This window comes from Chiloscyllium plagiosum, unplaced genomic scaffold, assembly GCF_037043375.1.
Source record: "Chiloscyllium plagiosum isolate Xiang-an unplaced genomic scaffold, Cpla_swu_hap1 HiC_scaffold_4, whole genome shotgun sequence".
NCBI classification, from domain to species: domain Eukaryota; kingdom Metazoa; phylum Chordata; class Chondrichthyes; order Orectolobiformes; family Hemiscylliidae; genus Chiloscyllium; species Chiloscyllium plagiosum.
This window is the reverse complement of record NW_028270142.1, coordinates 68,830,780-68,847,897: the sequence shown is the minus strand read 5'-3', so window position 1 is coordinate 68,847,897 and position 17,118 is coordinate 68,830,780. Positions and strand designations below refer to the sequence as shown.

The 17,118-nt window shown below is 43.6% G+C and overlaps 1 protein-coding gene across 4 annotated transcripts in view; it reads right to left on the bottom strand.

Moving 5' to 3' along the window:
• fzd6 (frizzled class receptor 6) overlaps positions 1-17,118 on the bottom strand; it is an 84,617-nt gene that overhangs the window by 46,270 nt on the left and 21,229 nt on the right. The window contains exons 1-2 of one of the 4 annotated variants that reach the window (XM_043688441.2): positions 2,031-2,053; positions 148-546 (exon numbers count right to left, since the gene is read on the bottom strand). In XM_043688441.2, the coding sequence (XP_043544376.2) occupies positions 148-336 (189 nt within the window). In that variant the 5' untranslated portion in view covers positions 337-546; positions 2,031-2,053. Of the gene's footprint in view, positions 1-147; positions 547-1,301; positions 1,658-2,030; positions 2,054-17,118 lie in introns of those variants that run through there. The other 3 variants (XM_043688439.2, XM_043688440.2, XM_087986301.1) reach the window with 3 other exon arrangements.

Sequence of the window (17,118 nt, the reverse complement as noted above, 5' to 3'; positions counted from 1 at the left end):
GCATTATAAAACAAAGTATATGGCTCCACTTAAGGAAGTATTAAAGCAGATGGAAAAAAACTGGTCATTTCTTTTTGCATTCTATTTTATCTTCAGTTTTGATATGTAGATATGGAAATACATATAAACAACATAAATAAGACATACCTCCATTGCAATTGCAGCCATGTCCTGATCAAAGTGATCCAATTTATTTGGAAAAAATGTCATGTTGTATGGCAGACCTTCACACCGGTGGATTGTTATAGGTTCACAGGTGAAATGACTGTGACTCTGGGTCAAACGGAGCAGTGGCAGGACAAACCAACAAACAAAGACTTGTGTTGAATCTTTCATGGTGGGAATGCAATTAAAGAATGGGGGTCACAGAAGTAATAACACTCTGATCCCCAGTTCCAAGTATGAAGAACAGGAGTAGTCTTTATCCACTCTTCACTGTATATCGCATTGTTATTCAGCTGGTAAATTGCTTTAAGAGTACTGATCAGTGCAAACTGTTTATCATCAACACAGTACTTTTCAAGTAATTATATTCAATATTGAGTCCTGAAAGAAAAGCATGGAGTTAGGAAAGTACATAATTTTAATTCTATAGCACAATTTACCATCATTTATTTGTTAATGCAGATGTCATTTCCAAATGCAAGTGTTCACATGAAGTCACTTTGAAGAAGGAAATGTTTTGGCAGAGCTGCAGCCATATGGAATGAATGCAAAATGGAATTTCAAGGCAAGCCACGAATGTAACTCTAAAATGTGAATCTTTAAATTAATAAAAGATACATTTAAAACACTGCCAATAATTCCTTTGCTCAAAGAAGGAGAATTGCATGGAATTGACTGACAGATAAATAAGTACATAAATTGGGAAAGCAAAATAGTGCCACTAAAAATTCAGCTGGATAACATGTGGATGGTTAACAATAGGACGAGCTTCAATGAATTCCATAACGTACCCCCGCACAGTTTTAATTTTTCACATGCATTCTTTTAAAGCAAGTGCTCTGACCTTTGCACTTAAGGAATGCATTTGATGTTAACTTTGCAAAAGGGTGTATACCACCAGCTTTTCTCCACACTTCAAAGCTCACTCACAACTTCTCCCAGCATACATGAAAAGATTCTAATTATTAACAAAAGGAGAAGAAAACAATCTATCAGACAGGAGTAGGAATTGCTTAAGTATTTCGCAATTCCTAAACCTTTCATGGCTAAATAAACAGTGGGAAAGGGGAGTCTTACCAACCCCCATAAGAACGATTACAGGGCGAGAGCACCAGATTTCCCTTTCCAGTAAATACCTGATACACCTAGATCTCCCCACTCCCGACAGCGTTAGACTCCTCGTGTAAATACCTCTCCCGACAGCACCATGATTCCGCTGGATGCCTCAGTCTTCATTCACAATGCCGACCCCTCACACTACACTGGCAGAAAGCGTAGAGGTGGAGGCTGCTCCCTTTGCTCCCGCTTGGACAGGCAACCCTCACCAACTCCTCAGTACCGCTCAAACCTTAGCGCCTCGGGAGAGAGGGATCAGGACGGGTTTGGGGAGGGAGGGTAAGGAAGCCACGACTCCGACCAGGCCCGGGGAGAAACTGCGCACAGAACCGTCATCCTCCCAAACAGTCCTCAAAATGAGGAGGAGGCGCCTCCTAACCACTCACCAGTTGTTGTTACCCCCCTCCCCTCGCGGATCAGTTGTTGTTGTTACCCCCCTCCCCTCGCGGATCAGTTGTTGTTGTTACCCCCTCCCCTCGTGGATCAGTTGTTGTTGTTACCCCCTCCCCTCGTGGATCAGTTGTTGTTGTTACCCCCCTCCCCTGGCGGATCAGTTGTTGTTGTTACCCCCTCCCCTCGCGGATCAGTTGTTGTTGTTACCCCCCTCCCCTGGCGGATCAGTTGTTGTTGTTGTTACCCCCTCCCCTCGTGGATCAGTTGTTGTTGTTACCCCCCTCCCCTGGCGGATCAGTTGGTTTTACCCTTCCCCCACCCCCCTCGCGGATCAGTTGTTGTTGTCGCCAACACACCTGTTGCTCCTCCTCCTCCTCCCGCCGCCGAGGGTTTGTGTGAATGGGAATGCAACGCGACCCGCATGGCCCCGCCTCCATCGCCCTCTGAGTTTTTTACAGCTCATTGTGTCCTCGCCAGTCATCAAACATCCATTTACTCTAGTCCTGTTTTCCAGCACTTGATCCTTGTCTCCTATCGCATTTCAAGTGCTCATTTAGATATTCTTAAATGTTTTGAGAGCCCCACCTGTTGGAATGATAACTTCCAGATATTGACAACGCTCTAAGTGAAAAAAAACTTAAATCATCTCTAAAACTATTGCTCTTTACCTTAAAACTGCGCCCCTAATTATTAACTTTTATTGGGGGAAATATTTCTCACAAACTACCCTGTCTATGCCCCCCAGAGTTTTGTACACTTCAATATGATTCCCCCTCCACCCTCAGGTAAACAACTTAGTCTCGCTTTATGGCTGAACAATTCCAGCCCAAGCAACATCCTTGTGAATCTCTTCTGCACTCCATCTCGTGCAATCACTTCCTTCTCTGTGTGGTGACCAGAAACAACATGCGGTAATCCAATTGTGGCCTAACTAATGTTATGTACAGTTCCATCATAATCTCCTTGCTGTTGTTTTCAATGCCTTGATTTAATAAAAGCAAGTATGTCATATATCTTCTCAACCAGTTTATGTCTTTCCTGCTGCCTTCTATGTGCTAGGGATGTGCCAGTGTCTCCCGGATCTTCTGAAGATCCTACCATTCAAGGTGCACTTCCTTGCCTTGTTCGTCCTTTTAAAATGCATTGCCTCACAGTTTTCAAGATTAAATTACCAGTGCTTGGCCCATACCATTTGCCAGTGCTTGGCCCATACCATCCATACTGCCTTCTGGTTAAAGGCTTGCCTCCTCACTATTTGATATATCATGGATTTCTGTGTCATCTGTGAACTTACTGATTATATCTCATGTCTAGACAAGCAGCAAAGGACCCAGCACAGAATGATGTGATTAGATTAGATTACTTTACTTTATGCCACTGGACACAGACTTTCAGTCACACAGACACCTTTCAATCAACACTCTCTGCTTCCCATCGCAAAGCCAATTTGGATTCAATTTTCCTAGATCTCATGAGCTCTTGCAAGGCACTGTCAAAAGCCTTACTGGAATCCATGTAGATTAGATGTCCTACAGTGCGGGAACAGGCCCTATGGCCCAACAAGTCCTCTGAAGAGTAACCTACCCAGACCCATTTCCCTTTGACTAATGCACCTAGCACTATGGGCAAATTAGCATGGCCAATTCACCTGGCCTGCACAATTTTGGACTGTGGAGCACCGGAGCACCCAGAGAAAACCCACACAGACACAAATGTGCAAACAGACAGAATCGCACCTGGGTCCCTGACACTGTGAGGCAGCAGTACTAACTGCTGAGCCACCATGCCGCCCTAAACTACATTAGCTGTCCTACCCTCACCTACAGACCTATTCACCTCCTCAACATATTTAATCAAATTTGTTAGACAACATCTGCCCTTTACAAAGCTATTGTTGAGAGTGTGTTGCTGGAAAAGCAGAGCAAGTCAGGCAGCATCTGAGGAGCAGGAAAATCAATGTTTCGGACCGGAGCCCTTCATCAGGAATGATTCCTAATGAAGGGCTCCAGCTCGATACGTCGATTTTCCTGCTCCTTGGATACTGCCTGACCTGCTGTGCTTTTCCAGCAACATACTCTCAACTCTGATCTCCAGCATCTGCAGACCTCACTGTCTCCTTGACAAAGCTATGCTGACCATTCTTGATCAATTCTTGCTTCTCTAAGTGGAGATTAATTCACTAACTTCACTAGAACACACTAAATTTGTACAGATCCTACTTTCTCCACAAATAGAACCAGTGATTTAGGAATTGATAGCCCTCCCTCCTGCTCCAACTCTTCAGTCTTGAATTGATCTGTTCTATCTGCCTATTCCTACACTCACTACCACATTAGCATCTTGCACTCAGAACACCTTGGAAGAAATTCATTTTCTTCTTCAGATGGCAAAGGTGTCGAGGCAGCGGCATTTGATGTGTCCATCTCAAATTCCGAGGTATCTTCAGTACAAATCCTTATGTATATTAATTATGGTATATTTCCAGGAATCCTCACCTAACCACAATTGCAAGTATGCATGGCTCATGTTTAGCTTTGTGAAGCATAGCCCACCTGCTAACTTTGCATATAAGTCCTCTATCTGAGGGAGTGGGTATTTATCCAGCTCCAAAAAGTGGTTTACCGTTTGTTTAAAATGCCCACAAAGACAAGCCTACCTGTTGGGCTTCACAATCGGTATGACTGGTTGCTGCTCATTCCACAAACTGTACTGGTTTTATGACTTCTTTCCTTTCCAGCCTTCTCATTCTGCATCTACTTTTGCCCATAAGGCATACCAGCAGCAACTACAATGGCTTACAGTCCTGGATCCTGTGGAAAATGTTAACCTTTGGCTGAGACTTGGCTTTTTTTTGGGTCTTCTTGTGGGCTGACCTAGAGTCCCTCTATTCAGAATATGTCCATAGTGAGGCTATGCAATTGCCTTCACTCAAGTGGAGTTCTCCAAGCTCCATTGGAGTGGCAAGGGTATCACTTCAATTGGAATACCCTTCAACTCATATGCTCCACATGTCACATTTCCCAATGATAAAGCCAATTGTAGTTCCCATTCAAAGTCTAGGCGCTTTTGCTTGGTTACATCAATCCTCACCATCAAACCGGCAGACAGGGGAGGCGCGGTGGTAGTTTGGCGCACTGATCTTTATATTGCTGAGGCTAAACGCCAGCTCGCGGACACCTCCTCCTACTGCCCTCTTGACCATGACTCCTCCTCCCACCACCAAACCATCATCTCCCAGACCATCCATAACCTCATCACCTCAGGTGATCTCCCATCCACCGCCTCCAACCTTATAGTCCCACAACCCCGTACCGCCCGTTTCTACCTCCTGCCCAAAATCCACAAACCTGACTGCCCCGGCCGACCCATTGTCTCAGCCTGCTCCGCCCCACCGAACTCATTTCTGCATACCTTGAAACGGTCCTGTCCCCCTTAGTCCAAGAACTCCCCACCCACGTTCGGGACACCACCCACACCCTCCACCTCCTCCATGATTTTCGCTTCCCTGGCCCCTAACGCCTTATTTTCACCAAGGACATCCAGTCCCTATACACCTCCATCCCCCATCACGAAGGCCCCAAAGCCCTCCGCTTCTTCCTTTCCCGCCGAACCAACCAGTACCCTTCCACTGACACTCTCCTTCGACTGACTGAACTGGTCCTCACTCTTAACAATTTCTCCTTCCAATCCTCCCACTTCCTCCAAACCAAAGGAGTAGCCATGGGCACTCGCATAGGCCCTAGCTATGCCTGCCTCTTCGTTGGATATGTGGAACAGTCCATCTTCTGCAGCTACAATGGCACCATTCCCCACCTTTTCCTGCGCTACATTGATGACTGTATCGGCGCTACCTCGTGCTCCCACGAGGAGGTTGAACAGATCTTCAACTTTACTAACACCTTCCACCCCGACCTCAAATTTACCTGGACCGTCTCAGACTCCTCCCTCCCCTTCCTAGACCTCTCCATCTCTATCTCGGACCGACTCAACACGGACATTTACTATAAACCGACTGACTCCCACGGCCAACTAGTTTACACCTCTTCCCCTCCTGCCCCCTGTAAAAATGCCATCCCATATTCCCAATTCCTTCGCCTTCGCCGCATCTGCTCCCAGGAGGACCAATTCCAATATCGAACAACCCAGATGGCCTCCTTCTTCAAAGACCGCAATTTCTCCTCAGACGTGGTTGACGATGCTCTCTACCGCATCTCCTCCACTTCCCGCTCCTCCGCCCTTGAACCCAGCCCCTCCAATTGCCACCAGGATAGAACCCCACTAGTCCTCACCTACCACTCCACCAACATCCAGATACATCGGATCAACCTTCATCATTTCCGCCACCTCCAAACAGACCCCACCACCAAGGATATATTTCCCTCCCCACCCCTATCAGTGTTCCAGAAAGACCACTCCCTCCGCGACTCCCTCGTCAGATCCACACCCCCCATCAACCCAACCTCCACTCCCGGCACCTTCCCCTCAACCACAAAAAATGCAAAACTTGCGCCCACACCTCCCCCCTCACTTCCCTCCAAGGCCCCAAGGGATCCTTCAAAATCCAACAGAAATTCACCTGCACCTCCACACACATCATTTACTGCATCCGCTGCACCCGATGTGGCCTTCTGTACATTGGGGAGACAGGCCGCCTACTTGCGGAACGTTTCAGAGAACACCTCTGGGACACCCGCACAACCAATCCAACCGCCCCGTGGCTGAACACTTTAATTTCCCGTCCCACTCCACCAAGGACATTCAGGTCCTTGGCCTCCTCCATCGCCAGACCATGGCAACACGACGCCTGGAGGAAGAGCGACTCATCTTCCGCTGAGGAACCCTCCAACCACAAGGGATGAATACAGATTTCTCCAGCTTCCTCATTTCCCCTCCCCCCACCTTTTTTCAGTCCCAACCCTCAGACTCAGCACCGCCTTCTTGACCTGCAATCTTCTTCCCGACCTCTCCGCCCCCACCCCCTCTCCGGCCTATCACCCTCACCTTAACCTCCTTCCACCTATCGCATTCCCAATGCCCCTCCCCCAAGTCCCTCCTCCCTACCTTTTATCTTAGCCTGCTTGGCACACCCTCCTCATTCCTGAAGAAGGGATTTTGCCCGAAACGTCGATTCTCCTTCTCCTTTGATGCTGCCTGACCTGCTGCGCTTTTCCAGCAACACATTTTTAAGCTCTGATCCCCAGCATCTGCAGTCCTCACTTTCTCCTACATCAATACTCTGTCTTACCAAATGGTCTCTCAGCATTTCATTAAGGGTTAAATCAAAGTCTCATGCCTCTTCCAGTTATCTTAACCTAGCCAAGAATGCAGATTCCCCTGATTCTCGAATTGCGAGTAAAACCAATCTGTCAACTCTTGAAAGTTTTTATTATCTGGTGCCTCAGAGAAAGTTGGGCTCCTAACAACAGATAAAGCTGTTGATTCACAAGCTGTCAGGAGAATTAGTCATTGCTTTTCTTGGCCATTTGACCTGAAAAGACAACATATTCTTTCCATATACTGAGCCAAGCCATTGATGGCAAGAATGGATGAGTCAAGCTCCCTAAATAATGGCATGATACCAGATCCAACAATGATTGTTTCAAGCCGATTTCTTCAGGGGCATGCTTTTCTCTTGTCACTATTATAACTTGTCACTATTATAACTTGTAAATATTGGGTGGCACGGTGGCACAGTGGTTAGCACTGCTGCCTCACAGCGCCAGAGACCCGGGTTCAATTCCCGACTCAGGCGACTGACTGTGTGGAGTTTGCACGTTCTCCCCGTGTCTGCGTGGGTTTCCTCCGGGTGCTCCGGTTTCCTCCCACAGTCACAAAGATGTGCACGTCAGGTGAATTGGCCATGTTAAATTGCCCGTATTGTTAGGTAAAGGGGTAAATGTACGGGAATGGGTGGGTTACGCTTCGGCGGGTCAGTGTGGACTTGTTGGGCCGAAGGGCCTGTTTCCACACTGTAAGTAATCTAACCTAATCTTGACAGAAGCCAGTCACCAAGTCACATTTTATTTACACATAGAGAGTTCTTGACACTGATCCAGCTCCCTCCGAGCCAGATCTCAGAGTGAATAGAACCTCTGACACACCTATTCTTTTTTTTTCTTTTCTTTTTTTTTGTTTTTTTTTTCTGTGACATTCCTGTTTATATTTTTTTTTTCTTAACCCCCACACTACCACCTAAGTGCGGTAGTGCTTATTTTATCCCCAGCACCCATGGTGTGTGTGTGCAGGTGGGAGACACAGTGGAAGACACAAAGTGCACCAATCTTTATTCAAATTCCACCACCAGGAAGATAGGAAAACACCCGGGTGGCCAGTGACAAGCACTGCCCTTCACATCAAGGGACAGTGCTGTGTGATCAAAACAGTGAAGGGGAGGGGAGGGACTAAATCAAAATAGAGTTGGAGGGAGAAATGATGCACTCCACTCCCTGCGGCGCCCACCTCTCCCTGAACAACTCCAGGGTGTTGGTCGACACCGCGTGCTCCTTCTCCAAGGACACCCGGGCCCTAACGTAACCGCGGAAGAGGGGCAGGCAGTCGGCCTTAACGACCCCCTCCACGGCCCGCTGCCTGGACCTGTTGATGGCCAGTTTGGCCAGGCCCAGGAGCAGACCCACAAGGAGGTCTTCAGACCTGCCCTCCTTCCTCCGTACCGGGTGCCCAAAGATCATGAGCGTGGGACTGAAGTGCAGCCAAAAACAGAGGAGAAGGTTTTTAAGGAAATCAAAAAGGGAGTGCAAACGCCCACACCCAATATATACGTGGTCCACGGACTCCACAGCGCCACAGAACAAGCAGTTGGGCTTGGAGTCCGTGAACCACCGCAATCTGCGGTTGCAGGGGACTGCTGCGTGCAACACCCTCCACCCCAGATCCCCGAGAGAAAGGGGGACACACCTATTCTTATCTGTCAGCCAGGGTTCTCTGATTGGACCAGGTTAACAGCACCAATCAGGTAATTCATATTCTATATGACCCACCTGACCTCATTACAATCGCTACTGATGTAAATATTGGGGGGATGTCTCTGTCGTCAAACTATTTCAATATTTGATGAGAGTAGATTCAAGCAACTTCAGGTCAAGCCGGCACTGCCTAAAGCCTCCATTCCTACTCCAACACTGATTTCATTGGCATTATTTTCCATCAGCCATGGAATCAAAATTTCTTGAAAGAAGAAAAAATTAAATTTCGACGGAACTGATTTGAACTCCTCTTTGTATACCCGAAAATGAAAATCCATTTCAGACTGAACTGAAGATGAGTTCAAATCCAACTTTAAGGTTTTAAAAAAATTGCTTTTTCATATATTAACAAGATCCACTCATCTCAATTGAAGCTAGTTTAAAGTTTGGACTAATAACACCATCTATGTCATAAGAGATTTGGAGTATTTTTCAGTCCACTAAGCCATTGATTGCCAAACAGGACACAGAAGATTACAAAGATATTTGACTTCTTACGGTGCCTTCCTGGTGAGTATCATTCCAAAGTAACTGAGAGTGTGAAATCAACTAACTATCTACTGTGGAGAATTCCAGATGCCCTCAAATCCAGTCTGAAAGACAAGATACAGGAGTGGAAAAGAAAGTGAAATCATGAAAGTGAAAAGTCTCATAGAATGGATTAGCATGGTAGTGGTGAAAATAATGGGAAAACTGAGAGTGTGCAAAGATCCAGAGTATCTCAATAAAACAATATTCAAGAAAGTTTTCAAGAATTATATAAGAAACCTTTCTGTGTTTCATCAAGGCAAAGATATTCAATAACATTGATGCAAAAGATGAAGCCAGATGAAAGCAGCAGTTTTATAATGACATTCTAAATGTTATTTTGGAGACACAGATGGTTACACATATTGTCTGGCATTTAGAATACTCTGAAAGAGTATAAACACAGACAGCACAAAATAGTCAGGATAGATGATATGCTAGTATGCTGCGGGAGTACAGTAGCAGACCACAATTAGAATCCAATGCAACTTATAGAGAGAGCTCGCCAAATTGAACTGAAGATGGACCAGAAAAAGATGTTATTAAAGATGCCTGAAGTTGAGTGCATAGGTCAGATGCTGACAATGATAAAGGACTTTCCCCAAATCCTGAGAAGATGAGATCTGTAGCAAGGGATACAGGGACCAGCAAATGTGAAAATAGTGCGATGATTTGTTGGATTTGTGAGGATTTAGCAAAATTCTTCTCTAATTTGTTTCCATTTGTCTCACTTGCACTGGTATTGGGCATAAAACAAGAAACAACTTTCACTGGAATCTAACAACTGGCTACTAAAATGTCAATGATAATGTCAGTTTGTAATGTGATGCTAGCAAGACTGAACTTAGAGCAACTTAGAGCAGGGACAACCAGTGTCTTTAATCCAGTTTGGGGAAGGCAGAAGAAATGTTCTCCTGACTAAACATGAACAATGAGATTATACTAACTAACCATGAGTGTGTGATGTCTACCATTGCTGTTAGTTTTTGACACACATTGAAACACATTACATGAAAAAGTCAAATCTTGGGTTCACTTTTCCTGAAACTCAGTACCATGCTGTAATGGTAATATCACTGGGATGATAACCAAGAAGCCCAAGCCATGCTCAGGGTGTGGGTTCAAATCTCACCATGGGAGCTGGTGGAATTTAATATCCAATTCATAGATTTGAAATTGAGAGTTAGATTTAGTCAAGGTGACCATGGTTGTTATAAAAATGTATCTGTCTTCCTTATCTGATCTGGCCCATATGTGATTCCAGACTCACAGCAACTTGGTTAACTCTTTACTGCCCTTCAAAATGATCTAACAAAGCACTCAGTTCATAGTGAATTAAGGATCAGCATTAACACTACCCTATCCACATATGGGAATGTGTGCTGATTGGCTGGGAACTATAGGCTTGCTAAGCTCCTGGGTAATTCCTAAAATGTGCAAAGCCTAAGCACAGCCTTTTTGCTTGCAAAAACTGGGATTCTACCTATGAATATTTGTCAGTTCCAGCTACTAATCAGCACTTCTTTTCTCCTGTTATACAAATTATTGTTATCATTGAAATTTGGTAAACTTGCATTTGTTCTGAGGAGAGCAAGATGCCAAACTTCAACAAACTGCCTCTCATTTCAGCAAGAATTATATACCATGGCACTTCAATACCTTAACTCTCATGCTGTCTTCACCCCTTTGCTTTCCTTCATTCTCTTTGTTGTTTTAACTGCTTTTGACACTTTCTTGATGTTGTTTTCAACTTAGCTTTTGTGCATTGTGTGATTCTTTTCTAAAGTTCTCTTATTCAGTTTTAGTTTTTAACCTTTCCTTTCTTTTGCGGTTGCTAGAGTTCCTTTATTCCTCAACAATTACTTTGCTCATGCCAGTGACCATCACCCAATCCACCGTCTCCAAGACACTCTTTGTGTCTCTAAATTTCACTTCATTAAATCAGATACTGACATCTATATCACAATGACAACTGATTCAGATCTGCATGCACTTTCAAAATTATACCAACTCCATCTCAATACTGAACACTGAATCAAATTAGTTGCCACCTTCATTAGCATTCCCCAATATGTTGATTCAAAATATAATGATTTATAGCCTCAAAATGCTCTTCTGATCACCACCTTCTCCATTTCACTATCTTTTAGAAAATCAATGTGAGCAATTAGATGTCTAGCAAATATTGTCTATGAAAGAGCAGGCTTTCTGAGAATCTTTAACCTTTACAGAATTTTTTTGAGAAAACATTATTTGGGATCAGAATCCTGAAGATGTTTTGATTCAAAATATTCATTACCAAATATTTGACATTATTATGAGGTTGATAAATAATAAAAGCTTCTAAAATGTTGCTTTCAACAGCAAATGATTACTTTCCGAGGTTCCTATTCTCAATTTCCAAACTAATCTGTTATATCATTTCAAATATAGGCGATGGAGACGGTGAGAAAAAGAGATAGATGCATTGTTCTCTTTTGCAGTGCCTTTCTCTGTCTCTCACTCAAAACAGAAATCATTTTCTGAAACACACACACCAAAAAGTTTTATTTGAGCCCGTCAGTGTGCAGAGGGCAGTTGATGCCTGATTAACTCATGCCAGGGCAAGGTGAGGTTAAATAAGTTTGTAATGAACGAATGGCTGAGAGTTGCTCAGCAAGGGCCCAAGTGAATGCATAGATTGAATGATGTATTGTATAAAGGCAATTTACCCCTCTTATGGGAACTGTGCTCACTAACTGTTGGAATGGTCTCACAGATTCTTTGAGGGAAAGAGGAAATTTGCAAAAAGAGCATTCTGTCAGAAAAGGGATCTCAGAATTACTAATGTGGAGCTGGAGGTTCTTTCTCCAAAGGAACAAAGATATCATGTTTCTACATGATTTGGAAATGCAGGATTTGGACTGGTGTGTACAAAGTTAAAAATCACACAACACCTGTTGGACTATAACCTGGTATTGTGTGATTTTTAGGAGAAAGTGAGGACTGCAGATGCTGGAGATCAGAGCTGAAAATGTGTTTCTGGAAAAGCGCAGCAGGTCAGGCAGCATCCAAGGAGCAGGAGAATCGATGTTTCGGGCATGACCCCTTCTTCAGGAATGAGGAAAGACATTCCTTTCCTCATTCCTGAAGAAGGGCTCATGCCCGAAATGTCAATTCTCGTGCTCCTTGGATGCTGCCTGACCTGCTGCGTTTTTCCAGCAACACATTTTCAGCATTATGTGATTTCTAACCATGTCTTAACAGTTGTAAAGAGAATGGATGGAGGTGAGTTCCTAAATGTGATTGTAGTGAGTGTTCAGGGTAGTCAATGCATCTTTAAATGTCTTACACAATATACTAAGGACTATGTTTTCGGGAACATGGAGCAAAGTCTAATCACACCATCAGCCTGTCAAGCTACTCAATGTAACACACTCCCATTGCTCGACAACCACATTCAAGACTAACCTGCAGGTGTTTTGCCTCACATTTACTAGATTTTACACAATTTTGCAAGCCTGACACTAATCCCTCATGGTTTCCAAATACTTCAAGCTACACAATTATGGAAAATAAACTCGATATTCTTCCCTCTTTCTTACAAAAGAAAGTTGAACATAAATGCAGTGGCAGAAGAGAACTGGCAGGGAATAGGAGAACCTGCATCTCCTCAGTCCCTTGGAGGGAATCTGTTCACCATCAAACAACTGCCAGTGAGTGGATTGCTGTACCTGACATTGGTGAGAACATTCAGAATTAGCCTTTCAGTTTCATAAGCTGTCTACCCTTAATCTATTCCTTAAAACCTTATGACAAGGCTTTCCGTCACTCTCCTAACATCTCCTTGTGTGGCCTGAAGTCAAATTGTGTTTAATTGTGCCTCTTGTGATATGCCTGGAAACATTTTGCCATGGTGAAATTGTTGTTGAATCTTGTAGTGATGTTAATGTTGCACATTGTGTCAACTTTTATTCATTTGCTGACTCAACTGAGTGTTATCAGTGTTATCTGAAATGTTAGTATGCAGGTACAGCAAGTATTCAAGAAGAATTAATGGGATGCTATCCTTATTACAAGGGGACTGAAACATAAATATAATGATGTTATGCTTTTGTTATATGGGCATTTGTGAAGCTATACTTCAAAAAGTTTGTACTTTCTTTGCTTGCTAATTTAAGAAAGGATGTAAATTCCTGGAGGTGATTCAGAGGAACTTTACCAGGCTAATGCCTGGATTGAGCGAGCTACCTTATGAAGAAATATTGGGCTTGTTTTCACTGGAACTTCATTTAGGAAAATTATAGGCCAATTAGCCTAACCTCGGTTGTTGGTAAAATTCTAGAATCCATCATTAAGGATGAAGTTTCTAAATTCTTGGAAGAGCAGAGTCGGATTAGATCAAGTCAACATGGATTTAGTAAGGGGAGGTCATGCCTGACAAACCTGTTGGAGTTCTTTGAAGAGGTGACAAGTAGGTTAGACCGGGGAAACCCAGTGGATGTGGTCTACCTAGATTTCCAAAAGGCCTTTGATAAGGTGCCACACGGGAGGCTGCTGAACAAGGTGAGGGTGAGCTACTAGTATGGATTGAGGATTGGCTATATGACAGAAGGCAGAGAGTTGGGATAAAAGGTTCTTTTTCGGAATGGCAGCTGGTGACAAGCGGTGTCCCGCAGGGTTCAGTGTTGGGGCCACAGCTGTTCACATCATATATTAATGATCTGGATGAAGGGACTGGGGGCATTCTAGCGAAGTTTGCTGATGATACAAAGTTAGGTGGACAGGCAGGTAGTACTGAGGAAGTGGGGAGGCTGCAGAAGGAACTAGACAGTTTGGAGGAGTGGTCCAGGAAATGGCTGATGGAATTCAATGTGAGCAAATGCAAGGTCTTGCACTTTGGAAAAAAGAATAGAAGCATGGACTACTTTCTAAACGGTGAGAAAATTCGTAAAGCCAAAGTACAGAGGGATCTGGGAGTGCTAGTTGAGGATTCTCTAAAGTTAAACATGCAGGTTGAGTCCGTGATTAAGAAAGCGAATGCAATGTTGTCAATTATCTCAAGAGGGGTGGAATATAAAAGCACTGTTGTGCTACTGAGACTTTATAAAGCTCTGGTTAGGCCCCATTTGGAGTACTGTGTCCAGTTTTGGTCCCCACACCTCAGGAAGGACATACTGGCATTGGAGCATGTCCAGCGGAGATTCACACAGATGATCCCTGGAATGGTAGGTCTAACATATGAGGAACGGCTGAGGATCCTGGGATTGTATTCATTGGAGTTTAGAAGATTAAGGGGAGATCTAATAGAAACTTACAAGATAATACATGGCTTGAAGAGGGTGGACACTAGGAAATTGTTTCCGTTAGGTGAGGAGACTAGGACCCGTGGACACAGCCTTAGAATTAGAGGGGGTAAATTCAGAACAGAAATGCGGAGACATTTCTTCAGCCAGAGAGTGGTGGGCCTGTGGAATTCATTGCCACAGAGTGCAGTGGAGGCTGAAACGCTAAATGTCTTCAAGGCAGAAATTGATAAATTCTTGATGTCACAAGGAATTAAGGGCTACGGGGAGAATGCGGGTAAGTGGAGTTGAAATGCTCATCAGCCATGATTGAATGGCGGAGTGGACTCGATGGGCCGAATGGCCTTACTTCCGCTCCTATGTCTTATGGTCTTATGGTCTTATAGTGACAGATGATTTGATTGAAGTGTATAAGAGCTGAGTATTCTTGACAAAGTGGATATGGAAAGGATATTTCCTTTAGTGGGTGAGTCCAGAACTAAGCAGTACTGTTTTAAAATGAATAATTGTCTGTTTGGAGATGACAATTGTTTTTCTCAGAAAATTGTGTGTCTTTTGAACTCTGTGCCACATAATGTGGAGAAGGTTAGTGAAGTTGGGGTCATTATATCTTTCTAAGACAGAGGTGGATTGATTATTGTGATGCAGGGGAATCAAAGATTATCAGGAATTAATGGGAATGTGAAGTTTGAAACATAAACAAATTAGCCATGATCTTACGGAGGCGTAGTCTAAATTACAGACAAAAAACTGCAGATGCTGGAAACCAAACTAGACAGGCAGGAGACTGGAAGAACACAGCAAGCCAGGCAGCATCAGGAGGTGGAGAAGATGACATTTTGGGTGTAACCATTCTTCAGGTCTCCTATTCCTTATTATTTTTGAGAAGATATTGTACTTAATGAAGAATTTTCATTAATTTGTTAGTAATAAAGAACAGGATGGTTCAAACTAATGGGACAAATGGAATTGTCTAAGTTTTCTTTCTTGAAATATGGGTGACCGAATTAAAATTATTAAATGATGAAGGTATACCATATGGTAGACTCAGAAAATTTGTACCACTTATGGGGCAGTCCAAAACTATAAGTCATAAATATAAGACAGTCATTCGTAAGTCAACAGAGAATTCAGGAGAATGTTATCTACCCAGGAGAAGAATTATTACTTGCAAATCACTACCATAAAGACTAGACTAGGCGGATAGTGAAGATGCATTTAAGAAGAAGGAAAAATGAACAGAAAGATAAAATAGGGTTGGATAACATAGGGTGCCTTATCTCATAGCCATCATTCAGTTATCGGCATCGGGAATCATTCGCTAACAACTTTGATTGTCCACCTAGGAAGTTCAGTATCACTTGTCACCTGTTCTGTGGGTCCTTGTAGGGCTGATGAGCCTGATCCTAGAGCTGCATCTCTGACCACACATTTGTCAGATGTTTCCTGGAGGTGGCACTGGGCCTTGGACTTGAGATTGCTGACATTTCTTTCTCCAGTTCCTTTTCTGTACATCCTCTTGCTGACAGGTGTTCTCAAAGAATGCTGCCCCTTCATGCAGCAGCTGCCTCCAAGCCAATTTCTTCTGAATGAGGGTCTTCTATGCATTGATACCTTTGTTTCATTTCTTGAGGGCGGCCTTCACTAAGTCTTTGAAATACTTCCTTTGTCCTCCTCTCATCAGAGTGCCTTCTTTAATAGGGCGAAGAAGATTTGGTTTCGTAGTTGGAACTCAGGCATCTTAAACATATGACCAGCCCAGAGGATCTGGTTTCAGATGATTATGGCCTCGACACAGGTACTAATGGTTGCTTCAAGGATGCTGGTATTAGTACACATACCTTCCCAGCTGATGTGAAGAATCCTTTTCAAACTGCTTTGATAATATTTCTCAAGCTCCTTGAGGTGGTATTTACATGTAGTCAACGTTTTGGAGCCATATAGAAGATTCCAAAGGATGTCTACCTTATAAACAAGTATCTTGACATCAGCACGTATGATCCAGACATTGAAAACACTCACCCAAAACATTGACTCTGCTTTCTCTGCATAGATGCTGCCAGACTTGCTGAGTTTCTCCAGCCACTTCTGGTTTTGTTACAGATTTCCAGCATCTGCAGTACTTTGTTTGTACCTACACTGGGAATGGATGTGTGAAGCCAATATAGTTCAAAACTAGAAATGTAGGAGTCTATTAAGCCCCTCTTATCAATGCATACTCTCTGCAAGGGCAGCTCAGCCCATCCTGCTTCTCTGCCTGTTCTCTGTGGACTTGCAATTTTTCTCCTTCAGCTGCTTATCTAATAGGATTAAGAAAAATTATGAGGAATGTTGCTAAATTACACATCCAATATCTTGCACGGCAAGATGACCAGAAGCATTAAAACAAATCATGACCACAGAGTGACTTCCTGTGCCTTCACATTTGAAAGCAGCAGTAACATTTTGGTTGTTCCAAAGGTGTCTATCTAGATGCTGATCTGCAGCGTGACCATGGGATATTACCACATGGAAACAGTTGATATTTAGTGGTAAAAGCAATGCATTATTCTATTCAGTTTTCCCGCAGTGTTAAGTTAATACAATTTCTTCTTTCTTTTGTTATTTTAACTGTATTGTATGAATAATGTGTGTTTTGTTTCAAATCT